Genomic DNA, 27,490 nt, shown 5'->3' on the forward strand with positions numbered 1-27,490 from the left:
GGAGCCTTCCTGGGCATCCCTCTGCCTAGGAGCCGGACATGCTGGCTGCCGCGCGGAGCTGCAGCCAAGATGACAAAGCCATTTATGGTTTCCCCTGATGACAAGCACTTCCAACCTGTCCAGCCACGCAACCTCTCCCACTCAAAATATGCTATAATTTGGCCAAGATCACAGACGTCTTAGTTCGTAGCCTCAAAATGAGAGCCTGTGTAGGTGACACTGGAAATGGGATACTTGCTAAAGAATTGCGGCTTCTGAAACTGAGAGACTGACCTCTTACATGTCACATCTTGTTCTCGTCCAAGTCAGATCATTTAAAATGACTACTATGTTATAGTTTTCTGATCAGAAAATGGAGCAATACATTTCACTGGACACTGTATAATGAACAGCTAAGGGCCAAAGCCATCAGCTGTTGTAAATTGATGAAGTTCTACTGAAGTCAATGGGACTACACTGATTTATATCAGCTGAAGATTTTTAAACACCTCTTAAATTTTTATTTCCTTTTGGGGGAGATGTGCTCTGTGGTATAAATGCATTTTATAAATAGATTTGGCAGAATTCAATTTGTAAAAAAAAATTCTGATGTATAATATTGGTTTAATTGTAAGCATTTTTTTAGATTGTTATCCATTTTAGATTTTCACAGTGGCATGACATTATTGGGGGATGTCAGACAATTATTTTATGACAGTAGACATTGATATTCAAAAAGTTTGACTTTATAGACTGTTAAAACACAAATTGTCAGCATCGCATGTCAAAATATACAAAATAAATATCCTTAGATCAAGAAATCATACCTATTCATTTGTTAGTCCATTTCTAACAAGCCCAGTTCTAGTCAAAATCACTGGATTTTTACGCTAATTAAATTCTCTAGCAGCTTTTTTATTTTTTACTTTGTCTATCTGTAAATCTTGATTATTACAGTGGAAATATTTTTTCATTGCTATGTGGATGTACAGTGAAATCGACATTTACTGGTTAAAAATCTAATCCTTCCAAGACAATATATGATGTACTGTATTGGGATTAATGAAGTTTTCCCTCAACAAACTAGCCACCCAAACTTGTAACAAACCATGCTTGTGTTTCTTGCTTCTTTAAACTTAGCATTGTGCTTTCTGGTGGATCAATTTTGTCCACTGCCCCTTGTAAAATACTTTTGACCTTTGTTATTTCTTGTTCTCCTTGGAGCAGAGGAGCCAGCTCTACTGGTTATGTTTATTTCACTGGAGGGACAGACAGGAGAGAGAAGGAGACTTTACTAGAAGAGATTTTGCCAAGAATTGGCTTTACTTCATGCTACAGTATTTTTCTATGTATTTCATGGTCAGTCCCTTTCATAGTAAAAAATAAAATAAAAAGGATGCTTTTTCATGTGTAGCATCAGCTTTTGAACTGTGACATTCTGTGTAGCCCAACAGAGCTTGATAGCCTACTGCTTACTTTTACTGAAATGCAAGGAATGGCCTTTCCAACTCACTATCTAGGAACAGTGCCACACTTTCTGAAATACTTCCAACTGTAAAACAGGTGCTGTGAACCCATCACCCTGGTGCGCTGCTCTCTACACTCTGTTCCTAGCAGGATTGGATCCTTTGTGAGAGGTCTGTAGTCAGTAGTAAAATTCACATTATTAAGATGTATTTTCTTTAATATCTGTCCCATATGACAGCAGTGTAAAAGATCCTTGCACTGTAGGCAGAATTATCAGAACAGCATTCCATGATAATACTGTATCATTCCATATGTTATTTTATATAGTTATGGAAACTAAAAGATTCTGGATGTAATCTTTGCCCTTGTAAAGACAATGGGAGTTTTGCCTTTGACTTTAAATGAGGTCACAGTTTCTTTAAAAAGCATTTTGAAAAATATATATGTCTCCAAAGACTGAAAATATCTGAATTCAGCTTGCTTGAAAAATCCAAACAATTTTTAAAACCTCTTGAAAACAAAGTCCCTTAGTGAATCAAATTTAAATTGAATGATGGCAGCACTCATGATTTGCTGTATCTTTTAAGTCTTATCACTAAAGGCCACATTTTTCTCCCATTGAAGTCAGTGGGAATTCAGTGGGACCAAATGTTGACCTGAATAAAATTTCAACTTTTTCTTTATTGTGATGTCACTTTCCAGAGGCTTTTATAAAGAATCAAAATGCTTTCACATCTATTATTTTAAGCCAAATGGCCAGCTGGCTCAGTGCTGAGAAGATCATACTCCTTGACAGTTAATGTCTTTCTTTAGATATGAATTGCTTCTCAGGAGCTGTCTTTTTTGCTTACTTTATAGGAGCAGCTCAGAAAGGAGGAAGGAGAAATCAAGAGATGCAGCAAGGTGCAGAAGAAGCAAGGAGACTGAAGTATTCTATGAATTAGCTCATGAACTGCCCTTGCCCCACAGTGTTAGTTCACATCTGGACAAGGCATCCATAATGCGTCTGGCAATCAGTTTCTTACGCACTCACAAACTGCTGTCCTCAGGTAAGGCCCATGGAAGAGAAAGGTCAGTGTTAGTTGATATCCCAATGGCAAAGATATGCTTATTATTTTCTAAACACAAGAAACTAAAGGCATAAAGGGGACACCTCAGCATGTGTTCTGAGAGCTCAGACAAACATTAGAGCATAGCTTTTCATCAGAACAATGCGATTTTTTTTAAGGGCTTATAGAAGATTGAGCAATATCAATCATTAATCGTGCAGGGTATTAATTGTCAAAATAAGATTTGAAGCCAAATTCAATGACATTTCATATAGGTAGAAATTAATCTAAATATGCCCTAGAAAATGGTTAATTAAAATCAAAAAGATTTCAGGCTTCAAGAATGTAATCATAATTAAAATACTTAGATTATAAATTACAGAAAATTTTCCATGCTGAGACAAGTAAACCCTGATTTTGCATGGAAAACACATTTGTATGCATGCATCTATAAGGTAGCTCTGACATTCTGAATGTCCAAAAAAACATTGTTTAAAAGGATTAATTGTGCTATATGCTGATAGTAGATCGATAATAGATGGCATTCTGGTAGATCTGAGGCACAATGTGCTAAAATAGCTAAAGCCACAATCTTAAAATATTTGACCTGGATGGACAGATTCTGTTAAAAGAGAAACCACCCACTTTGCTCATATCAGAGCTATATGATGGCATACAAGGTGAATGGGATCTTTCAGCACCTGTAAATTATAAAATATATTTTAAAAATTTTTAATTACTGCTACCACTTCTGAGTGTACGCTGCTCTGGGAAGTCGACTTCGGTGAACATTTGTGGCCCCTGCAACCTGCAAGGTCAATGAAAGCAATTGTAATAGCAGTTTCCATTCTTCTTTGATTCTGAATTGTGGCAAGGAATAACATCTGTATTTAGTTTTATGACAGAAAAAATCAGGGATGTAAAATGGTAAAGAATTAATCCCTTGATGTTTGGAGGCATGCCATTACTCATTACCTACAATAGGATGTATAAGGAGTAATTGCAACATCTGAAATCAAAGGGTCACTTAATTCTTTGGACTAAACACTGTAAGATCTAGGGATGGTAAAACTGTTTGATTAAACTAAAAACAGACCTGAATCTTTGCATGTTCTTCAAAGTTAACTATGTCTTTAAGTGTTGCATATCACTAGTCTTGATCTTTCTGGGGTGATTTTCATGCAATGATTTCTTCAACACTGAAACTACAACATTAACAATAACTCATACAATGCCTGAGTTAAAAATGAAATAGTATGGGTGAAACCCTGTTCCCAGATAAGTCAATGGCAAAACTCCTATTGACTTCAATGGAGTCAAGATCTTACCCACAGTCTTTAGTTGACAAGTGGAATATATAGTAATATTGCAAAAATGCTATTAGAAAGCATTTTATTTTTTCTGCTACTTCTTGAGTGTCTGTTTTATCATGGAGTGTAATAGCTAAATCACATGCTGATTGTGGTTATTCAACAGGTCACATCAAATTAAGTCAAATTCACGCATTTCTGTTTCCAGGTGATTATGGGATGTGTGTGTGTTTACTGTGGTGCCTTTTCACTTCCTCAGAACTGATTTAAGAGCTTTTATTCTTGGCTCATAGTGGTTGTGAGAAAATTACATTCTATCTGTGCCTATTATAATGGAAAATTAAATAGAGGGATCTTTAGAAAACTCTTTACTAACAGAACTTGCATATCATCTGTAGTTTTGTGAGTAATATGCCATACTCAAACAAGTTGCATAAAATACACAAACTTTCTTCCCATTAAAAACTCCATATGTCATGCCAACTAGTTACCAGTTAACCAATTTTAAATATTGTAGAATTTTTTTACATCTACAGATTGTGAGCTGTTGATTGGTGGAGAGTGGACTAGAGTAGTGGGAAAACAAATTTCTTTTTTTACCTAAGGACAACAAGACAAATAATGTTATATTACAAGGATGTCTTTGAAAGTTAAAATTAAGTAACTTCAGATTTGTTGTTCTCATCATCACACAAGGACACCAGATTCATTTGGCAATTACTAAGGCAAAATGAATTCTTTCAAAAAGAATTAAATCTATATTTCTTGGCAGACTAAGAAATTTGAATAAAAGATATCTTTTAGTGCCCTCATACATGTCTGGCTTAGGTTTACACTGCTTGACACTTCCAAGATCTGATATTGGCATGATTTGTCTGTGATATTAAATCAGATTTTAAAACAAGTGTATGGTGAATGCAATTGAATCACTTTGCCTGGAATACCCCACTACCCAGTACCTACAAGAACCTGAAACAAGTCATCAGTTACAATTGGGACAGCCTTTGTTTTAATAATTCAACTTTTTATCTTCCAAGCCAAGTATAAATTTAACTATAAATCCAACAGCAAGTCAGATGTTGTTGTTCTGTTTGTACAGCAAATATAATTACAGCATCTAACCAAAGTCTGAGTTGTTTCTACACAGAATGCGCCTTTAGACATCCAAGACTTTCAGAAGTTATTTTGGGTGTCTTCACTCTTGAGTGCCCATCTTGAACACCTTAAAGGGGCCTGATTTTTCAGAAAGTGCTTTACACCTGCTCTCCAAAAATCAGAACCCTCTAAGGTGTCTCAAACTGGGCATACAAAATCCTTGGTCACTTCTGAAATTTCTGGCTGGTAGCCGTGTTCATCTCAGGTGCAGATCTGTTTAAGTTAACCAAGTGATCTACAGATGAATTTGACTCGGAATATTTGAAATAAATAGTTTAAAAATGTTATTGTTTTTAGAATACAGCAGAAAGTTTGCATTTCTCAGAAAATTTTTAGCAGTCAAGGTTTAGTTGAAAAAAATATTGTTTTTGTCCCTCAAGAGAGAATGGGGGCTGGCTAATAATATGGAGAGCTTGACTTTGTTATTTAATAGTTATGTACAATAGTTAATGCTTAAATACCATAGTTTTTCTGATCAGTTAATTTGAAAGCAGGATGAGAATTAGTTTACCATCTTTGATGCTGGGCTCTTTTGAATTAGATACATTTTAGCAGCATACTAGCTGTCATCAGACAATGATGAAATGTCAAATTTAATGGAAAACTTTAGTTTCAATACAATTTGTTGCTCATGTCTGACCAGGATTGCTGCTCATCATGCAATTTTGAACGTAGTGTGGAACAAAATGGAAAGTGGGTTGTTGGATACTTGATCACATTCTGCTGTCAGTCACGCCAGTCTAAATCAAGACTGGCTGCAGTAGCTTGAATAACGTTACCCTTGATTTATGTTGGTGTTCACAAGAGCAGAATTTGGCCCTTTTCTTACACATGAGGGATCTAATTCCAGTAGGGTACATTGATAAAATGACTGATTAGAAGCACAGAAGTTAGTGTGACAGCTGGTCTCTGACAGCTGACATTGAAAATGGGAATTTAAAAGGCTGAATTCTCCATGAGAAGCAGTGGATCGCCTCAACCCAGGCTATTACTTTTCATTTTATCTTGTCTTTTTGGACACAACAATGATTAAGTCAACTAGACATTTTTTATAAACTGGACTTGAGTGTATTTATTTTGTAACTGCCTGGAACTGTAAAAATAATATTTGCAGCATTTATGTACTCACATTGTTAGTAAAACAAGCTGCCAATTCAACTTGAAAAAAATACTTTAAAGGGAATCCAGTACACAATGCTGCTTGCTTAGTGTTATTCAAGCTTTGATTGTTTTCATCAAAAGCTACAGTCATTTAAGAAAAAAATGTTTTGATATCAAAATATTTGCAATGTGTTCTGATCCTGCCAGAGGTCTGATACTTCCAAGGGCTGACCTCTATAATTCTCATTGAATGGGTGAGAATTCAGAGTGCTGAGCGCCTCAGAGGACTGGATCCTACATTCACACTGTAACAGGAATTTTCAAATGGGTCTAAAGCGATTAGATAGCCAACTGCTCTTGAAAGTTAATGGGTGTCTGACTCCATCATTAACAATAATAATAAAAATAATTTAATAAATGCTTAATAATAAACTCAGGGTTTTACATTGGAGGTCAGTGTCATTATCTCTGTTTTACAGATGGGTAAAATGAGACACAGAGAGGTGAGGTGACTTGCCCGTTGTCACCCAGCAGGTCACTGGGAGAGCCAGGAATAGAATTTAGGTCTCCTGAGTCCTGGGGTCCAATGCTCCATCCATACTTCCTCCTCCATTAAGGCCCTCTGAAAATACCTGCCTCCATGTAAGATGTTGCAACTCCATTGAAGTCACCGAAAGGTCTGAATTTGGCCCTTTGTGTCTTATCATAATAGGAAGTAGCTGCCTGAATATCTCAGAGTTCAAAAGGGTAAAAAATACCAGGATTTGCTTTTATAAAAGTTGTTCTTTACTTAGTAACACATTTCCCTTTGATTTTCACAGTAGGCAATTCAGTGTGGGAATGTTGGTAAGGAAGTCTTTAACATTTAGAAATACAGGCTGTAGGTCTGACATCCTGATTGAGATCAGTATCACAGGAAGCAAACTGAAACAATAGCTTTATAATTGTTTCCATGCTGTATGTAGATAGAAAGTATACAATATAATTGGAATTTAGCAGAGATATTGTTAAATATGATCACCTTAAAGATTTTTCAAGATGTCTTCTAATTATAGTGACATGATATATTTTGTCATCTTTATATTAGAAAATGAATGTGATTATTTTAGACTATATCTTGTTTTTTCCAAATTAGGATCTTGAACCTGCATTTTAGTTCTGTGAGTAGTTCAGCTGAAGTCCAAAGAGGGGTAAGAGTTTGCAGAATCAGGTTCCTAGGATCTTTAATACACAGATAAAATTTGATGGATTGACTTGCGGCCGGTCTTACTCTCTGAAACAGGGCAAGGGACTCAGCTATTTGGGAGAGCCTTGGAGTAGAGCCGCTACTCTGGATCGAGAGGAGCCATCTGAGATGGTTCAGGCACCTGATAAGGATGCCCCCTGGGAGGCTTCCTTTGGAACTCTACTGGGCACACCCAACTGGAGGAGGCCCTGAAACTGACCCAGGACACACAGGAGGGATTATATCTCTCGGCTGGCCTGAGAATGCTGGGGTATAGGCAGGCTACTTAAATATCAGTTTTGTATATTAATACATGTCACCAGCAACTAAACTGAGACTGTAACAACATTCATGAGAAAAGAAGCATGACTGGGACCAATGCCTTGCACATCCGAACTCCCATTGATGTTAGTGAGTTGTGTGTTTCAGGACCATGTAATATGGATCACATTATGCCAGATACTTTCATTAGGCTAATCAGGCAAAGATTGTTTTGTCAGCTTTCCCTCTCCTTATTCTAAGTGTACAGATACCTGGGACACTTTTCTGTGTAGAAATCCAGCAGAGGAAGTTGTGTGTTGGGAGTCGTTTCTGTGGAGAGAGGCAGCAGAAGGAATGGAGAGGGAGCTGGGAAGCAGACGGGAAGTTGTTTCAGAGAAGGGAGGTTGCAAGGAAGTCGGTGTGAAATTGTTTCAAGGGAAGGAGACAACAGAGCCGGAAAGCCAGCAGGGAGCAGAAGGGAAAAAATAGCTGTTCTGTATGATTTTAAGGGATAGGATAAACTCTACAGAGCACTGGTCTGGCTATTGTTTAGCATGTCTGGACAAGCTGAGACCATTGTGACATAAAACATTACTTAAAAATAGCTGTTTGTTTGCTTTGCTTTGCTTAATTGGAAAAATAACTCCCTGTATCAACCCCAGCCCCATCAGTGAGAGTGGGAGAGCGTGCTGAATGTTACATTCTTATAATGGCATCTCTCTTGAGAAAAGTCTTATTTGACTTACTCCAGCTAAGTGTCTAATCCTACAAGGTGCTGAGTGCCTTCTGAACCTCCTCACAGGTCTGGGTGGCCCTGACTGGATATGAACTTTTTGTAATAAAGTTACTAAATAGCAAGAAGACAAGTATTTTCTAGAAGTTGTTGATGTTCTTGTCGCTAAGTGAGCCCTTCAGGAAGCTGGGAGCTTTCCTAATGGCTTTTTGCTGATGCATCTAAATTGCAGCTTTTATTGAACAAATTGAGAATATCTTCTCAGACATGAGGATTATGTCAGGACAGAGAATCACAGAAAAAGTCAATTTCCTCTGATACTGAACAAGAGAAACTTTACTAGAATAAGACAAATAATATTATTTGTAAAGCTATTCTGTTTCTCTGTAATTCACTGAAGTGCAGTGGTTCTCAACCTTTCCAGACCATTGTACCCCTTTCTGGAGACTGATTTCTCTTGTGTACTTTTTGCCTCACTTAAAAACGACTTGCTTATAAAATCAAACAAGAGTACAGAAGTCTCACTGCACGCTATTACTGAAAAAGTGCTTCCTTTCTCATTTTTACCATAAAATTATAAAATAAATCAACTGGAATATAAATATTATACTTGCATTTCAGTGTATAGTATATAGAGCAATATAAAAAAAGGCAATGTCTATACGAAATTTTAGTTCGTACTGGCTTCACTAGTGCTTTTTACGTAGCCTGTTGTAAAACTAGGGAAATATCTAGATGAGTTGATGTACCCCTTGAAAGACCTCTGCATACCCCCAGGGGACCCCTGGTTGAGAACCACTGCTGTAGCACGTCTTCCTAGAATCTTCCATAACCCTTCTCCTGTCTGCATTCCTACCATAGTTTTACAGAAACAGAACATGTATCCTAACAAAAACCCTCGCTCTTTACCCCACACACGCCAGATAAAACCCTGTCACCCTTTTTGGGGGGAGTAGGGAACAGTAACTGTTGTTATTGGGCAGCATGTGATTTCATCGGCTGAACATGACATCCAAACAACGTTCTGAGTATTAGCCTAGCCCGGGGGAGGAGTCAAGCATTGAAGATTGACTCTTAGGTCATGCCAGTGCAGATGATTTCCAATAGACCACATGTGCATTTGATACTTCAAATTAAAAAAAGTCACATCTGAGCAAGATAAAAGGTGTGTGAAAGAACACAGACCCTTCTTTCAGATGGCATATGGTGCTCATTTACACCTGAGCTGTTATATCTTTCAAGGGAAATCTGACTTTTAGCATTTACATTTGTTCCAAGAGGTTGGACTAAAGGAAATGAGCAAGCATCTATGGAAAAAGTGTTCTAAAACTTGGGAACAGTGCACATCCTGACAGTGGGAATTAATCAAAGCTTGTTTACAAGGGCTATTTTTAGCATAAAAGAAGGGTACTATAAACATTACAACAAGGACTTGCCATAACAGTTCAGAGTTACTGGGTGATCGATTGTACTTTTCTGTGGGCAGGGGAGAATTGATTAAAAAGCTGTAAAAGATTTAAATTTTACACAAACTAGGAAATACTTTCTCAGAGGCAGCATGATCCAATAGCTAAGGCATTGGATGGGGACCCTGAGCACCTGGGTTCTATTCCTGGCTCTACCACAGATGTGGTGTGTATAACTTTGGGCAGGTCAGTTCACATCTCTGTGCCCCTTCCCACCCTTTGCCTTGTCTATTTTAGACTCTAACCTGTGTAGAGCAGGGATTTTCTCATCATGGCTTGTACTGTGTCTAGCACAACGCAGCTCCAGTGTTGGTTGGGGTCCATAAGTACAACCCTAATACAAATAATAAATTGTAATGTGGTGTGAATTAATCTAAATTTAAGGAGACCGATGAGTAAAATCGAATTTTGCACTCCAGTCTTGAACTTTTATGATCAGGGCACGGTAACTATGCCACAATCATTATTAAAAGAGAAATGAAAAGGGCTCCATTAAAAAGCAAGCCCTTGTTTGTAAGATTCCACAAAGGGGAAAATACACATCATGCTTGTTTCAAAATGTAATTAGCAATTTTTTGAACATAATTTGAGTCAATAATTGCCTTCCTAAACCCCTGAAAAAGGTGATGCCAAGTTACTTCTGCCAAAGTAAGTGACATCACAGCTACTGTAAACATAAGTTGAAAAAGTCATTCTGTTCTAACCCCTTATTTTCATTCCCTTCCAACTTGCTCAAACATTTTCCTCTGGGGCTAAAATAGCTGATGCTTATGGTCCAGTGCAGTGCACTGGTAAATTGCCTAAGAAAATTTAAAACAAAATAAAATGGAGTCATTTCTGAGATATGCTTGAATTACAAAGTCTCTCTGTTTACCTTCCTATCAGTTTGCAAAATTGTGCTTCTGTTGAAGTGAATCAGATTTTTGCCATTTACCTAGGACCTGTCTGTATGCAAAAGTTGTACCGCTTTAACTATACCAATGTAGTCAAAATCGTGCAACTCCCCTAGTCTGGCCTGGTCACACTAGTATAAAGATGCTTTATACTAGGATAGTTATTCCCCATGCAGGAAGGGCAATGACTATACCTGTGTAAGGCATCTTTTACATCCACACTAGAAGTTGTACTGGTAAAACTATGGGTAAGAAATCACACACCTAATCAGCATTGTTATACCAATACAAAAAATATGTGTAGACCAAGATTTGGATGTGAGCAGCAGCAGGACCGACAAGGCGCTAATTGACTACAAGTGAGGATTCCCATTAACTACTGACATTGAGGCTGCCAGTGTTATGCAGCGTTGGGCCATTTTTTCTGTTCTGATATAACATTAAAGAAATGGACAGGGTCCAATGCAACAAAGAGCTTAAGTGTGTGCTTAAATTTAAGCATATGCTTAAGTGACCTGCTGAATTGAGGCCCTAGGGCTTGATCGTGCACCTCTTCATGAGTGCGGCAAGGAAGTCATTCCGTGCATGTGTATGTGACATAATACATATGTGAAAGTAACATAATCATCTGATACTACAAGTAAAGCATTTGTTTTTTACCGTTGGTGGTACTGAGTATTTTGGAATACAAAATAGTCTTCCTGCTTTTGAATGGTGATGTATTGCTAATGCAAATTTAATGAGCTGAGAAAAAAATAGAAAAAAAGAGGCTTCAGTTGGAGCCGGAGAGTCGAGAAGATTAAGTTTGCTGTGAACCCACATGGTGCAGTTTGTTTTGGGTTTTAGCCAGGGCCCCTGCTGACTAAACTATTTGCTTCCGGAAGAGTAGTCTTGACATTCTGTATGCAGCATAATTGCACTTAGAAGGCAGATGGCCGCTTACGTGAATTGTTTTAACTGGGCATTATGGTCAAAGTGAGTATTATTCAGATCTGTTGTGGTATGTTTTCTACCTGCCAATCCAGCCCTGGTGGAATGCCATTGAAGTCAGTGGAGTTGCACAAGGGAGGAATTAGGCCCTACGTGTTTGTTTTATCTAAATTGTTATGCACAAATGAAATGACATTCACTTATTAGAGCTCAGTCTTGTCCTGTGCTGGGCGTGATGGAAAGTAGCTTAATAATGACTCCACTCCCTCGCTTCCCAACACACCCACACAGCATCAGGGCATGATGCCTAAATAAGCTCTCCAGGGAGCTCTAGAATTCAGCCTTAATATGTTCCTACTGGGCACTTCAGGTATGTGCTCTGCTGGCTGTGGGGTATGGTCAGTTCCAGTGTGTAGGGACTGCAGTGTATGACCCACTGAAATTCTCCTAGCCACACCTCTCAGTGCATTCCCATGCGTCACCCAGTGAGGTTGCAGAAAGCCTTATGGAGGCTTGTCTGGTCAATTGACTCATCAAATAATATCAATTGGCCTGTCAATTGACCGCCTATTATTTGACCACAGTCAAGTATTCCAGCAAAAATGTTCTGATGTAGGCAACGGACTACCTTTCTGACTGTATCATGGTGCCATTTGTTAGCAAGCCTACCTAAATATCTTGGTCACTTATATTACTACATGCTAATGCCACCTGTTGGGGGAAATGGTGAACTAATTCAAAGTTGAGCATTTTGATTGGCTGGAATCTTTTAGAACAAACATTGTAGGCATGTATATTTTTGTTTGTATACCAGGCCATCAGTGTTCTTGGCAAATTACAAAGCACATTAAACAAGTTTAAAAGGGATATTTCCTGCCCTCAAAGCCCTTACAATCTAAACTGACTAGACAAACATATAAAGTTAACTCAGAAGGGAGTGGAGAAGGGAAAGGAAGGTTCAGACTCATTAAACTTCCATCCCCAACACAAGAAGAAAAGAGGCATAGCCATTAAGCTGCTCACTGAGTTGGCCTGCTGTCTACCTAGCATAAGAGCATTTTAAAATGACTTTTTCTCTTATAGTTGCTTTATGTTTGTTTTATTTCTGTTTAATTTCATTTTCTTTTCTTTTGTAACTGTTCTGTCTTGAATAATGTTCATATTTAAATGCTAACCTGACATTGCTAGAAAAGATAATTATTCTTTCATCTTTTAGAACTTCATTTCATTGTTTCACATTTTTCTGAGTTAAAATATCTCAGTTAAGTAAATTTGTTTTAGGAATATGTATCTATCTAAGGCTAAGTCTACTGGAGACCATAAAGTCTTTCTTTTTTGCTTTTGCTGTGGTTACTGTTCTAATAGAGTAATGCTTTAAAATATTTGACCATTTTTGACATTATCTGACAATATTTTACTGGTCAATTGACCAGTTAGATTTTGGACTGGTCAAAGTGCTCAACCGTAGGTATAAGAAGGATTTACCCTTTAATCTTAAATCATTAATTCTTAGGTAGGTTAAAGTAAGAACAATTGATCTCCATTTCTTTCTTGCTAAAATATAAAAATAGATAAATATGATATGTATTTATAAAGTAATAGCTGCTTCAGTATTCTAGCAGACTTCTGAAATCAGTGTTTTCAGTAAAAATGGGAAAAATCCTTAAGGATGAATCCATCAGTATAGAGGTAGGGAAAAAATGATAATTTTCATTTCCATGAATACATGTTTCTTCTATACTAGAATAAACAAAGCATAGGAGTTAATGCCTTCTTGATATACTGTGAAACCTGTACAGGAGGCTTCTGCTAGCCATACACTTTTTCTCTTAGGAGACTGACCTAAACTAGTCACAAACGTTGTGAGGGTGATTTTGTTTTAGACGAACATCTCCTTTAAGCAAATTATTTGTATCTGTCTCTTGACTAGTACCTTAAGAGTGGTTTCTTCACTGGAATGTAGGAAGAGAGATTCACAAAATCTAGGCATGAACTAATCTGCTTGTGCAAATGAGTACTTGGGTGTACAGATCAGGCACATTTGCTTCTGCCATTACATGCAGGTTCAGTAATTGCAGGTGCAAATCAGGTATCTGCAAATAAGGTATCTGAAAATCAAGGCCCTTAATGTCTTTAGTAGTAATAAGCATTACATACACTCTTAACTGGAGAATAGACCTTGTGTGTTGCTGCAGTAATATTAAACAGCAATAAAGAAACAATACATTATTCTTTGAGTGCTTGTCAGTGTATATTCTGCTGTTACAGGGCATGCACCCAGTGCACTTGAGTTCAGATTCTTTCGGTCAGCCATGTCCATTGGGAGCTAAGCCTGCACTCTGAGCATAGAGCTGCACTGCACCTGGGAGTGTGTCTCCTAGGCAGGTAGACAGATGTGCTAGCTCTGGCCCAAATAATGCACTAAAAATAGGTTAGATGTTGCAGCACAGGTAGCAGTATTGGTTAGCTCTGTGAATACAAGCCCACCCAACCCCCTGTGTCTGTAGTTGGGTGGCCAGCCCATGCTGTCACCCACGCCGCAGCATCCACACTGTTATGGTTAGCATGCTAGCTTGAGCAGAACTAGCATGTGTCGGTCTACCCAGGCTGGGAGACACCTTTCCAGCTGCAATATAGATACATCCTGTGTATCCTCCTACCTCCAACTGAGGATGTAAAGGGCAGGGTGACCCCAACTGCCCCTCAGTTCTGTCTCTCCGTGGCAGTACCCTCTTTGCCTTCTGTGCAGCTTACCCATTGTTTTGTAAATAAATAGCTGTCAGTTAGTGATTATTGTTAGGTTAGCCCAGGGGTCGGCAACCTGGAGCATGCATGTCAAAGGTGGCATGCGAGCTGATTTATAGTGGCACACTGCTGCGAGCCAGGGTCCTGGCCGCCGGCCCTGCTCAGCCCACTACCGGCCTGAATGGACAGAACCCGGGCCGGCAGCAGGCTGAGCGGGGCCAGAGGGACCAGTGGCTGGGATCCCAGTTGGCAGGGGCTGGTGGACAAAACCCCAAATTGGCTGCCAGTCTGGGGTTCTGTCTGCTGCCTGCACTGTCAGTCTGACATGCAAAACCTTTTACTAACATGAAAACCTTAAATTAATGAAGGCTTGGCACACCACTTCTCAAAGGTTGCCAGCCCCTGGTTTTAGCCTTTTCTTTTTTCTTCAGTAATAAGGAATTTTGGTTTTGCCTCAGTGTTTGCCCTAGTACAGGGAACCAGGGATCAATCATAACGACTGAACACAAATTTCCACGTTGCCCTTCATTCTGGCAGTAATGTCTCTCAGTAATGGGCACACCAGATGCTTGTTGTATCCGAGTACGCAGCACATTACATAGTGATGTGCCATCTGTAAATTAGTTTCTAAGTGTGTTGAAGGAGCTATGGCATCTCACCTGAAAAAGTTCCTGCTAGAGAGGTCAGTGAGTCCCCGTTCAGGCCCTGGGTGCCTTGGGCAGAAACCTTTGAGTGCTCATTATCTAAAAGGACTCCTGCTGGCTCTTCTACTTACTGAGTTGAAACAGCTGTTCCTAAAGATCCTCCTTCCCCGGTTAAATCTCAGGGGACAAAGGGGAGGAAAAAGCAGAGTCCACAGAGGGAAGAGATCTAGGTCTCCATCATCAGGTCCTTCCTTGGGAGCCACAAATCCTCCCAACGTTCAGCTGAACGGGGAGCACAAGGCACAAAAGGGTAACTCTGGCACTCAGTCAGGCACCTGTGATGATAAAATACAGGTAGGATCTGATGAGAAATAGTCAAATGAAGAAAAGTCCCATTCAGTTACATCATGTAATGGCAGATAGCTAAAAAATGGCAAGTTTTTAAAGTGCTTATATACCAATGCTAGAAGTCTAAATAATAAGGTGGATGAACTAGAGTGCCTTGTATTAAATGAGCATATTGATATAACAGGTATCACAGAAACATGGTGGAATGGGGATAATCAATGGGACACAGTAATACCAGGGTACAAAATATATCAGAAGGACAGAACAGGTCGTGTTAGTGGGGAAGTGGCACTAGGAGTGAAAGAAAGCATAGAATGAAATGAAGTAAAAGTCTTAAATGAACCAAACTGTACCATAGAATCTCTAGAGATAGTAATCTCATGCTCTAATAAGAAGAATACAGCAGTAGAGATATATTACCGACCACCTGACCAGGTTGGTGATAGTGACTGTGAAATGTTCAGGGAGATTAGAGAGGCTATTAAAATAAATAATTCAATAATAATGGGGGATTTAAACTATCTCCATATTGACTGGGTACATGTCACCTCAGGATGGAATGCAGAGATAGTTTCTTGACACCTTAAATGACTGCTTCTTGGAGCAGCTAGTCCCAGAACCCACCAGAGGAGAGGCAATTCTTGATTTAGTCCTAAGTGGAACACAGGATGTGGTCCAAGAGGTGAATATAGCTGGACCGCATAGTAATCGTGACCACAATATAATTAAATATAAAGTCCCTGTGACAGGATAAACACCACAGCAGCCCAACACTGTAGGATTTAATTTCAGAAAAGGGGACGACGCAAAAATGAGGAGGTTAGTTAAACAGGAATTAAAAGCTACAGCGCCAAAAGTGAAATATGTGCAAGCTGGATGGAAACTTTTGAAAGACTTCATAATAGAGGCTCAACTTAAATGTATACCCCAAATTAAAAAAAACATAGTAAGAGAAACAAAAAAATGCCACTGTGGCTAAACAACAAAGTAAAAGAAGCAGTGAGAGGCAAAAAGGTATCCTTTAAAAAGTGGAAGTTAAATCCTAGTGAGGAAAATAGAAAGGAGCATAAGCTCTGGCAAATGAAGTCTAAAAATGTAATTAGAAAGACCAAAAAAGAATTTAAATAAGTTAGCCAAAGACTCAAAAAGTAATAGGAATTTGTTTTAAGTACATCAGAAGAAGGAAGTCTGCTAAACAACCAATGGGCCACTGGATGATCGAGATGCTAAAGGAGCACGCAAGGACGATAAAGTCATTGCAGAGAAACTAAATTAATTCTTTTAATTGATCTTCACGGCTGAGGAAGTGAGAGAGATTCCCAAACCTGAACCATTCTTTTTAGGTGACAAATCTGAGGAACTATCCCAGATTGGTGTCCTTAAGGGAGTTTTGATAAACTAAACAGTAATAAGTCATCAGGACCAGATGGTATTCACCCAAGAGTTCTGAAGGAACTCCAATGTGAAATTTCAAAACTACTAACTGTAGTCCATAACCTATTATTTAAATCAGCTGTAACAAATGACTGGAGGATAGCTAAAGTGATGCCAATTTTTCAAAAGAGCTCCAGAGGTGATCCCAGCAATTACAGGCTGGTAAGTATGACTTCAGTACTGGGCAAACTGGTTGAAACTATAGTAAAGAACAAAATTGTCAGACACATAGATGAACATAATTTGTTGGGGAAGAGTCAACATGGTTTTTGTAAAGGAAAATCATACCTCACCAATCTACTAGAATCCTTTGAGGGGGTCAGCAAGCATTTGGACAAGGAGGATTCAGTGGCTATAGTTAGATTTTCAGAAAGCCATTGACAGGTTACCTCACCAAAGGCTCTTAAGCAAAGTAAGCTGTGGTGGGATAAGAGGGAAGGTCCTGTAATGTTTTGGTAACTGGTTAAAAGATAGGAAACAAACTGTAGGAATAAATGGTCAGTTTTCAGAATGGAGAAAGGTAAATAGAAGTGTCCCTCAGAAGTCTGTACTGGGACCAGTCCTATTCAACATATTCATAAACGATCTGTAAAAGGGGGTAAACAGTGAGGTGACAAAATTGGCAAATGATAAAAAACTACTCAAAATAGTGAAGTCCCAGGCAGACTGCAAAGAGCTACAAAAGGATTGCTCAAAACTGGGTGATTGGGCAACAAAATGGAAGATGAAATTCAGTGTTGATAAATGCAAAGTAATGTATATTGGAAAACATAATCCCAATTATACATCTAAAGTGATGGGGTCTAAATTAGCTGTTACCTCTCAAGAAAGAATCTTGGAGTCGTGGATAGTTTTCTTAAAACATCCACTCAAATGTGCAGCGGCAGTCAAAAAAGCGAACAAAACGTTGGCAATCATTAAGAAAGGGATAGATAATAAGACAGAAAATATCATATTGCCTCTGTATAAATCCATGGTACGCCCACATCTTGAATACTGCATGCTGATGTGATCACCCCATCTCAAAAAATATATATTGGCATTGGAAAAAGGTTCAGAAAAGGGAAAGAAAAATGATTAGGGTATGGAACATCTTCCGTATGAAGAGAGATTAATGAGACTGGGACTTTTCAGCTTGGAAAAGAGATGGCTAAAGCAGAATATGATTGAGATCTATAAAATTATGATTGATGTGGAGAAAGTAAATAAGGAAGTGCTATTTAATCCTTCTCGTAACACAAGAACTAGGGGTCACCAAATGCAATTAATAGGCAGCAAGTTTAAAACAAACAAAAGGAAGTATTTCTTCACACAATGTACAGTCAACCCGTGGAACTCTTTTCCAGAGGATGTTGTGAAGGCCAAGACTATAACAGGGTTCAAAAAAGAACTAGATAAATTCATGGGGGATAGGTCCGTCAGTGGCTATTAGCCAGGATGGGCAGAGATGGTGTCCCTAGCCTCTGTTTGCAAGAAGCTGGGAATGAGCAACAGAGAATGGATCAGTTGATGTTTACCTGTTCTGTTTATTTCTTTGGAGGCACCTGGCATTTGGCCACTGTCAGAAGACAGGATACTGGGCTAGATGGCTGTTCTTATATCACTTCAGGACTAAGCTCCCGGTACTACCCACCCCAATACTGATGTCATCCTCTCAGCTCTCTGTGGCACCAACATCTTCAGTACTGAGGCATTGTACAGAACACCTACTAGTCTCTTCAGTATCAGATTCCCTGCTATTGGCAGTAGTGAGGGTGCTTCCCCGGTACTAACCATTGCTCCTACACTGGTACTGAGCATAAGCGCCGACTCCATGGGTGCTCCAGGGCTGGAGCACCCATGAAAAAAATGAGTGGGTGCTTAGCTCCCACTGGCAGCCAGATCTCCCCCAGCGTCTCTCGCCTGCCAGCAGCCCCACTGATCAACTCCTCCCCATCCCTCCCTGTGCCTCCCACCACTGCAATCAGCTGTTTCGCAGTGTGCAGAAGGCACTGGAGGAAGGAGTGGGGATGGAGTGTGCTCGGGGAAGGGGGCGGAGCTAGAGCAGGAAGAAGTGGGGCTGGGGCAGGAAGAGATGGGGTGGAGGTGGGCTCTGGGCCTGAGCGGGGGTTGAGATCCCCTGGGAAAGGAGGAGCCGGCTCCTGTGGTACTGAGTACTTAAGCAATATTGATCAGAGTTCAGTCTAAGGCATCTCCCAGCCCATCAGTTGGTACAGTTTCTCCTTTCCAGGATGACTGTTCATTCTCCTCCTCAGACTCTGAGGGCAGTAGAGAGGTTTCATTCGCTGCTTCTCTGAGGTCTGGGTATTAAGACCAGTATACACCTGAGAGGGAATCTTAGCCTATAGAATCTCAAAGAGTTATAGTATTCCCTGGTGTGTTATAGTATTCCCCTTGGCCATCTGCCTCTTATGCTTCCTGACATTCTTGGCCTTATTAGGTTCCATGGGGAATGAGTCATGCTAGAAAATCAGAGTCTGCATCAGTCCAGAGCTAGGTCACCTTATCCATCTCACAAGGGGACTCTACAGCAAGCATAGTCTGTTTCACAGTCTGCTGAACAGTCTGGTCATGGCTCTGACAAGGAGTCGCAGATAGAAACCATCCCATCCTAGCATTCATCTCATCCACATCGCCTGTAGAGACTGTGGTACCTATGTCATCTGCCTTGACTCATCCACATACCCTGTGGAGACTGTGGTACCTATGTCATCTCCCTTGACTTAGATGACTATAAGACATTCAACAAAAAGCAGTATCAAGTGATCGAAAATTCTTCATCACAGCTCCAAATGAGACTCACCAATTACTAGGCCGTGTTGATGAAGCACAATTATATGAATTGAGATTTCATATCTAAATTTGCAGACAAGCGTCTGTCATGCTGTCTGGAATAGCTCATGGTTGTGAGTGCCTAGCTCAGGGAAGACTGTCAGAAAACAGGGCGGACACCCCAAACTAGTGGTGTGTTCTATAATTAGATATCACCGACCAGTGACAAATAGGAACTTCTGGATCACTATACCAGTCTTATCATGGAGTCACAGACAGTTCCCATACACTCTCCAATCTATCTTGCCATCCAGACAAAGTGGATTTTGTTATAAAGTAGTTACTTACACCAAAAATCACATCACATTTAGGTTGCTTCCAGTCCCAAGAAACCAGTCACTTAACCCAGATTAGTTGGTACTTTAGATCTTATACCAAAGATAACACTAGTAGCCAATTCTGTAGTAAACTAACTAAACATTTATTAGCTAAGAAAAGGAAATGAGAGTTATTGAGAGCTTCAAGCATGGAAAATATTTGCACAGGTGAGTCAGAGTTTGTAATTTCAAATGGTGCAGTGATGTAATAAATTGCCAGTTTTCCAAGTCTTTTCAGGAAGCCCATATCGTCTCTGGAGATCTCTGCTTTGCATCTGGCACCCTTCCCTGTAAGAATCCAAATAGTCCATAGATGCAGGATCCTTCCTTGAATCCATTCTTATAGCTTCTTCTCACAGAAATCAAACTGATAGTGTCACTTTACATGTGAACTTTTCCTTTGATTACGGAGAGTAAGGAATGCATTTTGAGACTTTGACCTTCAAACATCACATACAGTGACCGCTTTCTTTGAAATTCGCACTTTTCTGTTAAAGTTCTTCATTTGCATTCCACAAGGCTTCTTTCTTGCTTAATGGCTCATATGATAGGTTATGTAGTTACAGGGGTATACACTAGGTGAATATTTGCTACTCTATTATAATGGGATACAAATAAGTGAAAACAATGCAAGTAACATCCCACTAGTTTTCATGAAGTTTAAACACTAAGTACACTCTTATACATTTAACCATCACTCTGATCAAATGAATTGGCCTAGGCCTCTGGCATGAGCTGGCACCGGGTCTGCCAAGTGTCACACCTTCCCCAAGGTATTAAGGAGGATTTTAAGTCTTTGGTGGTCAAAAGTCAACTGGTGCTGCGTACTACCCTCCAAGCAGCTATTGATCTACAATTACAGCTTCCAGATTTATGGCTACCTCAGTTGCCAAAAGGAGATCCTCTTGGCTGTAGTCATCAGGGATCCCTAAAGAGGTACAAATTACAACTGAGGATCTTCGTTTAAGGGATGTGATACTTTCACTGTGAAAACAATGAAGCTTTACACTTTCTGAAGGACTCACGTACCACACTAAGGTCCTTAGGAATCTATACTCCTGCATCAAAGTGGAAGCACTTTAGTCGTCAACCACAGGAGAGGCACCCAATAAAGACAATTTGAAACTCCAAGAAAGTGCCAAAAATTCCACAAAAAGAAGTAATCTGTATCCACCTCATCAAGGCAGCAGATCTAAGTGCTTGGTCAGGAGCACTGTACATATTCTTCTGGATATTCCTGTTTTATCCCCTCCTTTCGAGAATCTTTTATTTCATTTTCATATGATCTGGATCATCATCACTAGGGAGCCCTGTACCCTGAAAATCATAGAAAAAGGTTATTCCATCCTATTCCAGACCACCCTCAGCCACAATCCCCATACATCTTCTCCATCCCTTTTCAGGCCCCTCTCATGACAGCAGGCTACATCAGGATGTGCAGTCATTTCTAAATCCCAAAGCAATGGAAGAAGTGCCTCAAGAGAAAGAGAGCTGGTGCCTTATTCTGGACCTGAGGCAGCCGAACACCTTTATTCACAAGCTCAAGGTCAGGAAGGTGGCTCTGTCCTTGATAATTCTAACCTTAAATCCACTTGACTGGTACACAGCATATGACTGCCAGGATGCTTATTTCCATATAGCAATTTGTCCTGCCCACAGAAGGTATGAGAGTTCAAGTGGGCAATTTGTACTGCCAGTGTAGGTTGCTACCATTTAATCTATTGACGGAATCAAGGATATTCACAAAAATGGCTATCAGTAGTGGCAGCTTATCTCAGAGGACAAGAAGTGCAGGTTTATCTTGTACAGACCATCTGCTACTCTCTTAAGCCTCTTTAACAAAAGAAAAGTTGAATCAACAGTGAGATGACCCCATTCAACGGTCTCTGTTCTCTCTTAGACCTAGAGAGGTGAAAAGTCAATACTAATTCCCATGCAAGGGATAATCATGGTGTACCTCCAGCATGGCCGAGGCAGCTTTGGTGCTTGAACCTAAAAAAATCTCTCCATCCAATTTACCGTACAGTTGCCTCTCCAGCTAGAGCAGAAGTGGGCAAACTACGGCCTGTGGGCCATATCCAGCCTGGCTCCTGAGCTCCTGGCCCAGGATGCTAGCCCCCGGCCCCTCCCCCGCAGCCTCAGCTCACTGCGCCGCCAGTGCAATGCTCTGGGCAGTGGGGCTGTGAGCTCTTGCTGGGTCTCGCAGCTGCAGAGCCGCGGCCTGACGTGGGGCTCTGTACTGAGTGGGGGTGTGGCTGGCTCCAGCCAGGTGGTGTGGCTGCCTGTCCTGGTGCTCCAACCACCTGTGCTACAGACTGCACGGTAAGGGGGCAGGGAGCAGGGGGGGCTGGATAGATTTCAGGGGAGTTCGGGGTGGTGGTCAGGAGGTGGCGGTGTGGATAGGGGTCCGGGTGGTCAGAGGATGGGGAACAGGGGGGTTGAATGTGGAAGAGATCCCAGGGTGGCAGTCAGGAATGAGAGGAGGGATTGGATGAGGCAGCGGGGGCAGTCAGGGGCAGGGATTCTGGGGGCAGTCAGGGAGAAGAGGTGCTTGGATGAGGCAGGGGTTCTGGGGGTGGTCAGAGGGCAGGGAACAGGGGTTGAATGGGGGCAAGGGTCCCTGGGGGCAGTCAGGAATGGAAACGGATTGGATGGGGCAGTGAAGGGCAATCAGGGACAGGGGATCCAGGGGTGGTCAAGGGACAGGGAGGGGTGGATGGGGCAGGGGTACTGGGGGGGCCCTTCCGGGGGCAAGAAGCAGAGGGGGTCGGATAGGTGGTGGGGCCTGGGCCACACCTGGCTGTTTGGGGAGGCACAGCCTCCCCTAACTGGCCCTCTATACAATTTCAGAAACCCAATGTGGCCCTCAGGCCAAAAAGTTTGCCCGCCCCTGAGCTAGAGGTAATAACTCAAATGACTATCTTCCACGAGAGAGATTCCAAGACCTGTCCGTCTACTTAACAAGTTCATCCCAAGATATTGGTGAGGACTTGTCTCAGACTTTTGGGACACAATGGCCTCCTCCACCTATGTAATGCAGCATGACAGACTTCATCTTCATTGCATGCAAGGCTGGTTGAAGACTCTGTGTCATCCAAGTGGTCATCACCTGGATATGTCAGTGCATGTTCCCCCAGAACAATATAAAGGTATTCCACATTTTCATGCCCTCTGGTGCCTTGGTTCTTAAAAGACTGTATGTGGGTGTATCTCCCAGTCAGAGAATGTCCCACTCCTTGGGATCTAAATATTGTACTGACAGAATTAATGGGCCCCCCCTTTGCACCATTAGCTACACAATCACTATTTCATCAAAACAGTCTGCCTGGGAGCAGTACTATCCTCCATAAGGCTAGGAGAGATGCAAGCACTAGTGCAAGGGCCCCCATGTACACTTTTTTGTAGAAACCAGGTGTCCTTGAGACCTCACCCAAAGTTTTTTGCCAAGGTAGTCTCTGATTTTTATCTAAACACCATTTTATACTCCCATCTATGTTTTTCCCCAAACAAAGGTAAGGCTAAGCCTCATGCCCTAGAAGTTCTTAGTTACTCTCTTTCTACAAGGCCAGAACTAAGCCATTTAAGGTATCCCCCAGACTGTTCATACCTTATGGGTACAGAGTGAAAGGTCAGGCCATTTCAACAAAGAGGCTTTCTGACTGGATTTCTACTCATATCCGACTGTGCCATGAGTTAGGAAACGTAGAGCCGCCAGTGAGAGTGACAGCTCGCTCTACAAGAGTGCAAGCAGCTTCTGTTGCTGCTTTGAGAAATAGTCCAATGCTAGAGCTCTGTACTTAGGGTCCAGTGCTCATAGTTTCCTAGCTTTACTCCATAGTGGAAATGTCAAAATCTGATGCTAATTTTGGTAGGGCCACGCTTTGTTCATTGTTTAGGTAGTCTCCTAGTGCCCGTTTCTTATGATATAGGTTATTGCTTGTGAGTCCCAAGAGTGGAATATATATAGGCAAGGACTCAAAGAAGAAGAAGAAATAGTTACTTACCTTACAGTAACTGTGGTTCTTCAAGATATGTTGTCCATATCTAGTTCATGAGCCGCCCTCTTTCCCTGCTACCGCAGAGAGTCTCACAACACCTGGTTTCTATATTGGTGAAGGAGCTGAGGAGCAGTTGGGGTTGCCCCACCCTTTATGGAGGCACAAGGACATTCATGTTACAGATGTGGCCCCCAAAGGACACTGCTAGCCAAAAGAATCTGAATGTGAATGCACTGGGTGCATGTGCACCAACAGTGGAATATATATATGGACAACACTTCTTGAAGAACTATAGTTACTGTAAGGTAAGTGTTTCTTCACCTTTACAAAAGATGTCTTCTCTCTTCCTAACTATGGACATGTCCCCTTGAGACCCAATGCAGATAGCCCACCCAGCTGTCATCCTCCCCAAGAATGCACCCAGAGGGTTTTTCTATAACCAACATGCTGGCATCAGAAAAGCATTTTGTTATTTGGTGTGATTAGAAAGTAAGCAGAAAAATGATGGCTCTGAAAACTGATTTTTTTGGCCACTTTCCTTTTGTTTCAGTATGTGCTGACAATGAGAGTGACCTAGAGACAAACCAGCAGATAGACAACTTGTACCTGAAAGCTTTGGAGGGATTTATTGCTGTGGTGACACAGGATGGAGACATGATCTTCTTGTCAGAGAACATCAACAAATACATGGGCCTCACGCAGGTAATCTGTTCCCTACTGCTTTCAAAGAGCTGCCATTGTCACATAATTCCTAGAAACCTTGACGTAGTTTCTCTGTTTTCACTGTGCTTCTGACTAATTCAAATTGTTTAATAAAGCTATGATCTCATTCAGTGAAAGACACAGTGAGCAAATGTAGCCCCTGTGTGACACTGTAGCACTCTGAATCAGCACCTTGAGCTGTCAGCCTCTCCATTTAAAACTGAGGTGCCTAGGTGCAGGATATTCTCAGTGAAGGGTTCTCAGATCTGGAACACCATTTCCCATTTGTCCTGCTAGGCCCCAGATTTGGAGGCTATAAGACTGGCCTGTGTTCACAGTTTTTTTTTGATAGGGGAGTGGTTTGTTTGGGGTTAGGAGGGATCTTTTTAATGTCAGAGTTATAGTTTTAAGGCCAGAAGGGACCATGAGGTCATCTAGTCTGACATCCTGTATGTCACAGGCCACCAACAGCATCCAGCACCCACGCACAAAACCCAACAGCTGAAATTATACCAAAACATTGTAGCCCGCAGGAGACTAAACTGTTGTGTGCCACAGGGAGAGAAGAGGAGGGACCAAAGTGCCCCAGTGCCTGAGGCACTGCCTATGCTAAGATTCACCTGTGGCATGGGGAGCCATTGACTGCCATAAGTGCAGGGCAGGGAGTCGCTGTGCAGAGGTTGCTCAGCACCACATATACCCCAAGGTAGGGGAGTGGCCCTGCAAAGACTGTGAGAAGATGGGTCAGGGACAGACAGAGCTAAGGGCCACAGGGTCTATCTTGCTCTAATCCAGTGGTCTTTACATATCTTGCACATGGCATTCAGGAGCTGCAGTTGCCATTCCAGTCCAGAGCCTGAAGCAGTGACTGCAGCATGTGTGGGAGAGCTGTGGTGTTATGTTCCCCGGGTTCCCTTGCCCTTCTCCCACATACAGTCTGATTATTTGGATGTTGTCAGCTGGATCCAAAGGTTATTGAAGTCAATGGGCCCTTCGCATTGGTGAAGTAAGTTACCAATCAGTTTAAGGGTTAAATCAAAATGCATAATTGAGTCTACAAGGTATAGAATCTAAATAATAGCTGACAAATAATAGTAGGCTAAAATTATTGCTGATATGCACACCATGACAGTTACACACAGCGAGGTTGAACTCGGCACGTTGTATCTCCAATATCATTTCTGGTTTTAATAGTTTAGGGCAGATCTTCAGTTGGTGTAAATAGACTTAGTTTCACTGACTGACTAGTGTGTTGAGGATATCTAGCTTATAGTTCTAAGCTTAAGATTTATTTTGCTGTTACCCGAAATAGCCTCAAAAATGCCCCAGAAAAATCATACCTTAGGGAAACAGGTAAAAGAATGTGAGGAACTGAAATGATCATCAAGAAAAGTTCAGGCATGTTGTATTGCTTTTGCCTTTTCTCTGATCACATTGAATGAATCAGTGTTCCAAAACAGTCTTCTGTATTGTAAAATTTTATGTATTCTCCTCACTTTTGGCTAAATATATGTATTGTTTCCTGAACAGGTGGAATTAACTGGACATAGCATATTTGACTTTACCCACCCATGTGACCATGAGGAAATTCGAGAGAATCTGAGTTTGAAAACTGGTAAGAAAAAAGTTCAAATCGTTGATGTTTTCTCTTCTTTGCCTTTTAAACACCTCAATAAAGCAACTAACAGATAGCAGAAGTTAGATAGTAGTCACGGGCAAATGGGAATGTTAACGCCTGGAGTAGTATTTGGCATCAACATCATTTCCACTGTTTTTAAAACTTTGTGATTAAATGTAACAGCACTAAGAACTGTGTATTCTGGTGCTTTCTTGTTTCTAAGCTAAAACAAATGCAATGTCCTCACTTGCAGTAGTTCACAAAGATTATGTACCTTAGGCTGAAATACGGGTTAAAAATGAACAGGGCTCCCGTACCATTTAAGTCTTTACACCCCAAACCTGTGCAAACTGCTCTGCATGGGTAGACCATTGCCCTTGTACAGAACCCTGCTTGATTCTGTGATGCTCTGCATGGGTACAGGAGTCTGCTCACATGAAGTAGTTTTCACGCTTGAGGACTTAGCATGGAGTTCAAATGGGACTAAAGTGGCAGAAAGGTCTAATATTTTATCCTAGGATAGGATTTTTTTTTCACACTCATGCTAAATATTACTTAAACCAAGAATGCGCAGGGCACAGGTCTTGATGTGAAAGGTAACAATTTGAGAACCAAACCATCTGTTGTTATCTACAAATCCTTTATGCTTAAAAATAAAAGAGAGAATTTTAAAAAGCAACACTAACACCCCCCCAGCCTGTGCAAAAAGCTTATTAGTCAAGGAATTGCCTTTTTTCCTCACCTTAGGTCCAGGCTTTGGAAAGAAAAACAAAGAGATATCCCCAGAGCGTGACTTCTTCATGAGAATGAAATGCACTGTTACCAACAGAGGCAGAACTGTGAACCTCAAATCCGCCACATGGAAGGTATCACCTTTTAGCCATAGCAAGTTTTATTGATGAAAGTCAGACTGTCTTTTCAGCAAGTACCTTTTAAACTAATGCCTTGTTATAAAATCATTATTTGTTTCAGGTCTTGCACTGCACTGGACAAGTTAAGGTGTATAACACTTGCCCTCCTCACACCCTGTGTGGGTATAAGGAGCCTCTCCTCACCTGCCTTATAATAATGTGTGAACCTATTCAGCACCCATCAAGCATGGATATCCCACTGGACAGCAAGACTTTCTTGAGTCGCCATAGCATGGACATGAAATTTACCTACTGTGATGACAGGTAAAGAATCTACTGACTGTTCCTTGCCTAGGAAGTTTCTGATTTATCTTTATTAACAAAACAATCAATTAATAGGAAACCACAGTATTCCTTTGCAATGTTCTTTGT

At 40.9% G+C, this 27,490-nt stretch overlaps 1 protein-coding gene across 2 annotated transcripts in view; it reads left to right on the forward strand.

The window, feature by feature from the left end:
* Positions 1–27,490, forward strand: part of EPAS1 (endothelial PAS domain protein 1) — a 178,608-nt gene that overhangs the window by 88,338 nt on the left and 62,780 nt on the right. For both annotated transcript variants that reach the window (XM_032770229.2, XM_032770228.2), the window contains exons 2-6: positions 2,305–2,495; positions 24,438–24,589; positions 26,120–26,204; positions 26,955–27,073; positions 27,180–27,382. In XM_032770229.2, the coding sequence (XP_032626120.1) occupies positions 2,305–2,495; positions 24,438–24,589; positions 26,120–26,204; positions 26,955–27,073; positions 27,180–27,382 (750 nt within the window). The remainder of the gene's footprint in view (positions 1–2,304; positions 2,496–24,437; positions 24,590–26,119; positions 26,205–26,954; positions 27,074–27,179; positions 27,383–27,490) is intronic.

The sequence above is a fragment of the Chelonoidis abingdonii genome, chromosome 3 (assembly GCF_003597395.2).
Source record: "Chelonoidis abingdonii isolate Lonesome George chromosome 3, CheloAbing_2.0, whole genome shotgun sequence".
Lineage (NCBI taxonomy): Eukaryota > Metazoa > Chordata > Testudines > Testudinidae > Chelonoidis > Chelonoidis abingdonii.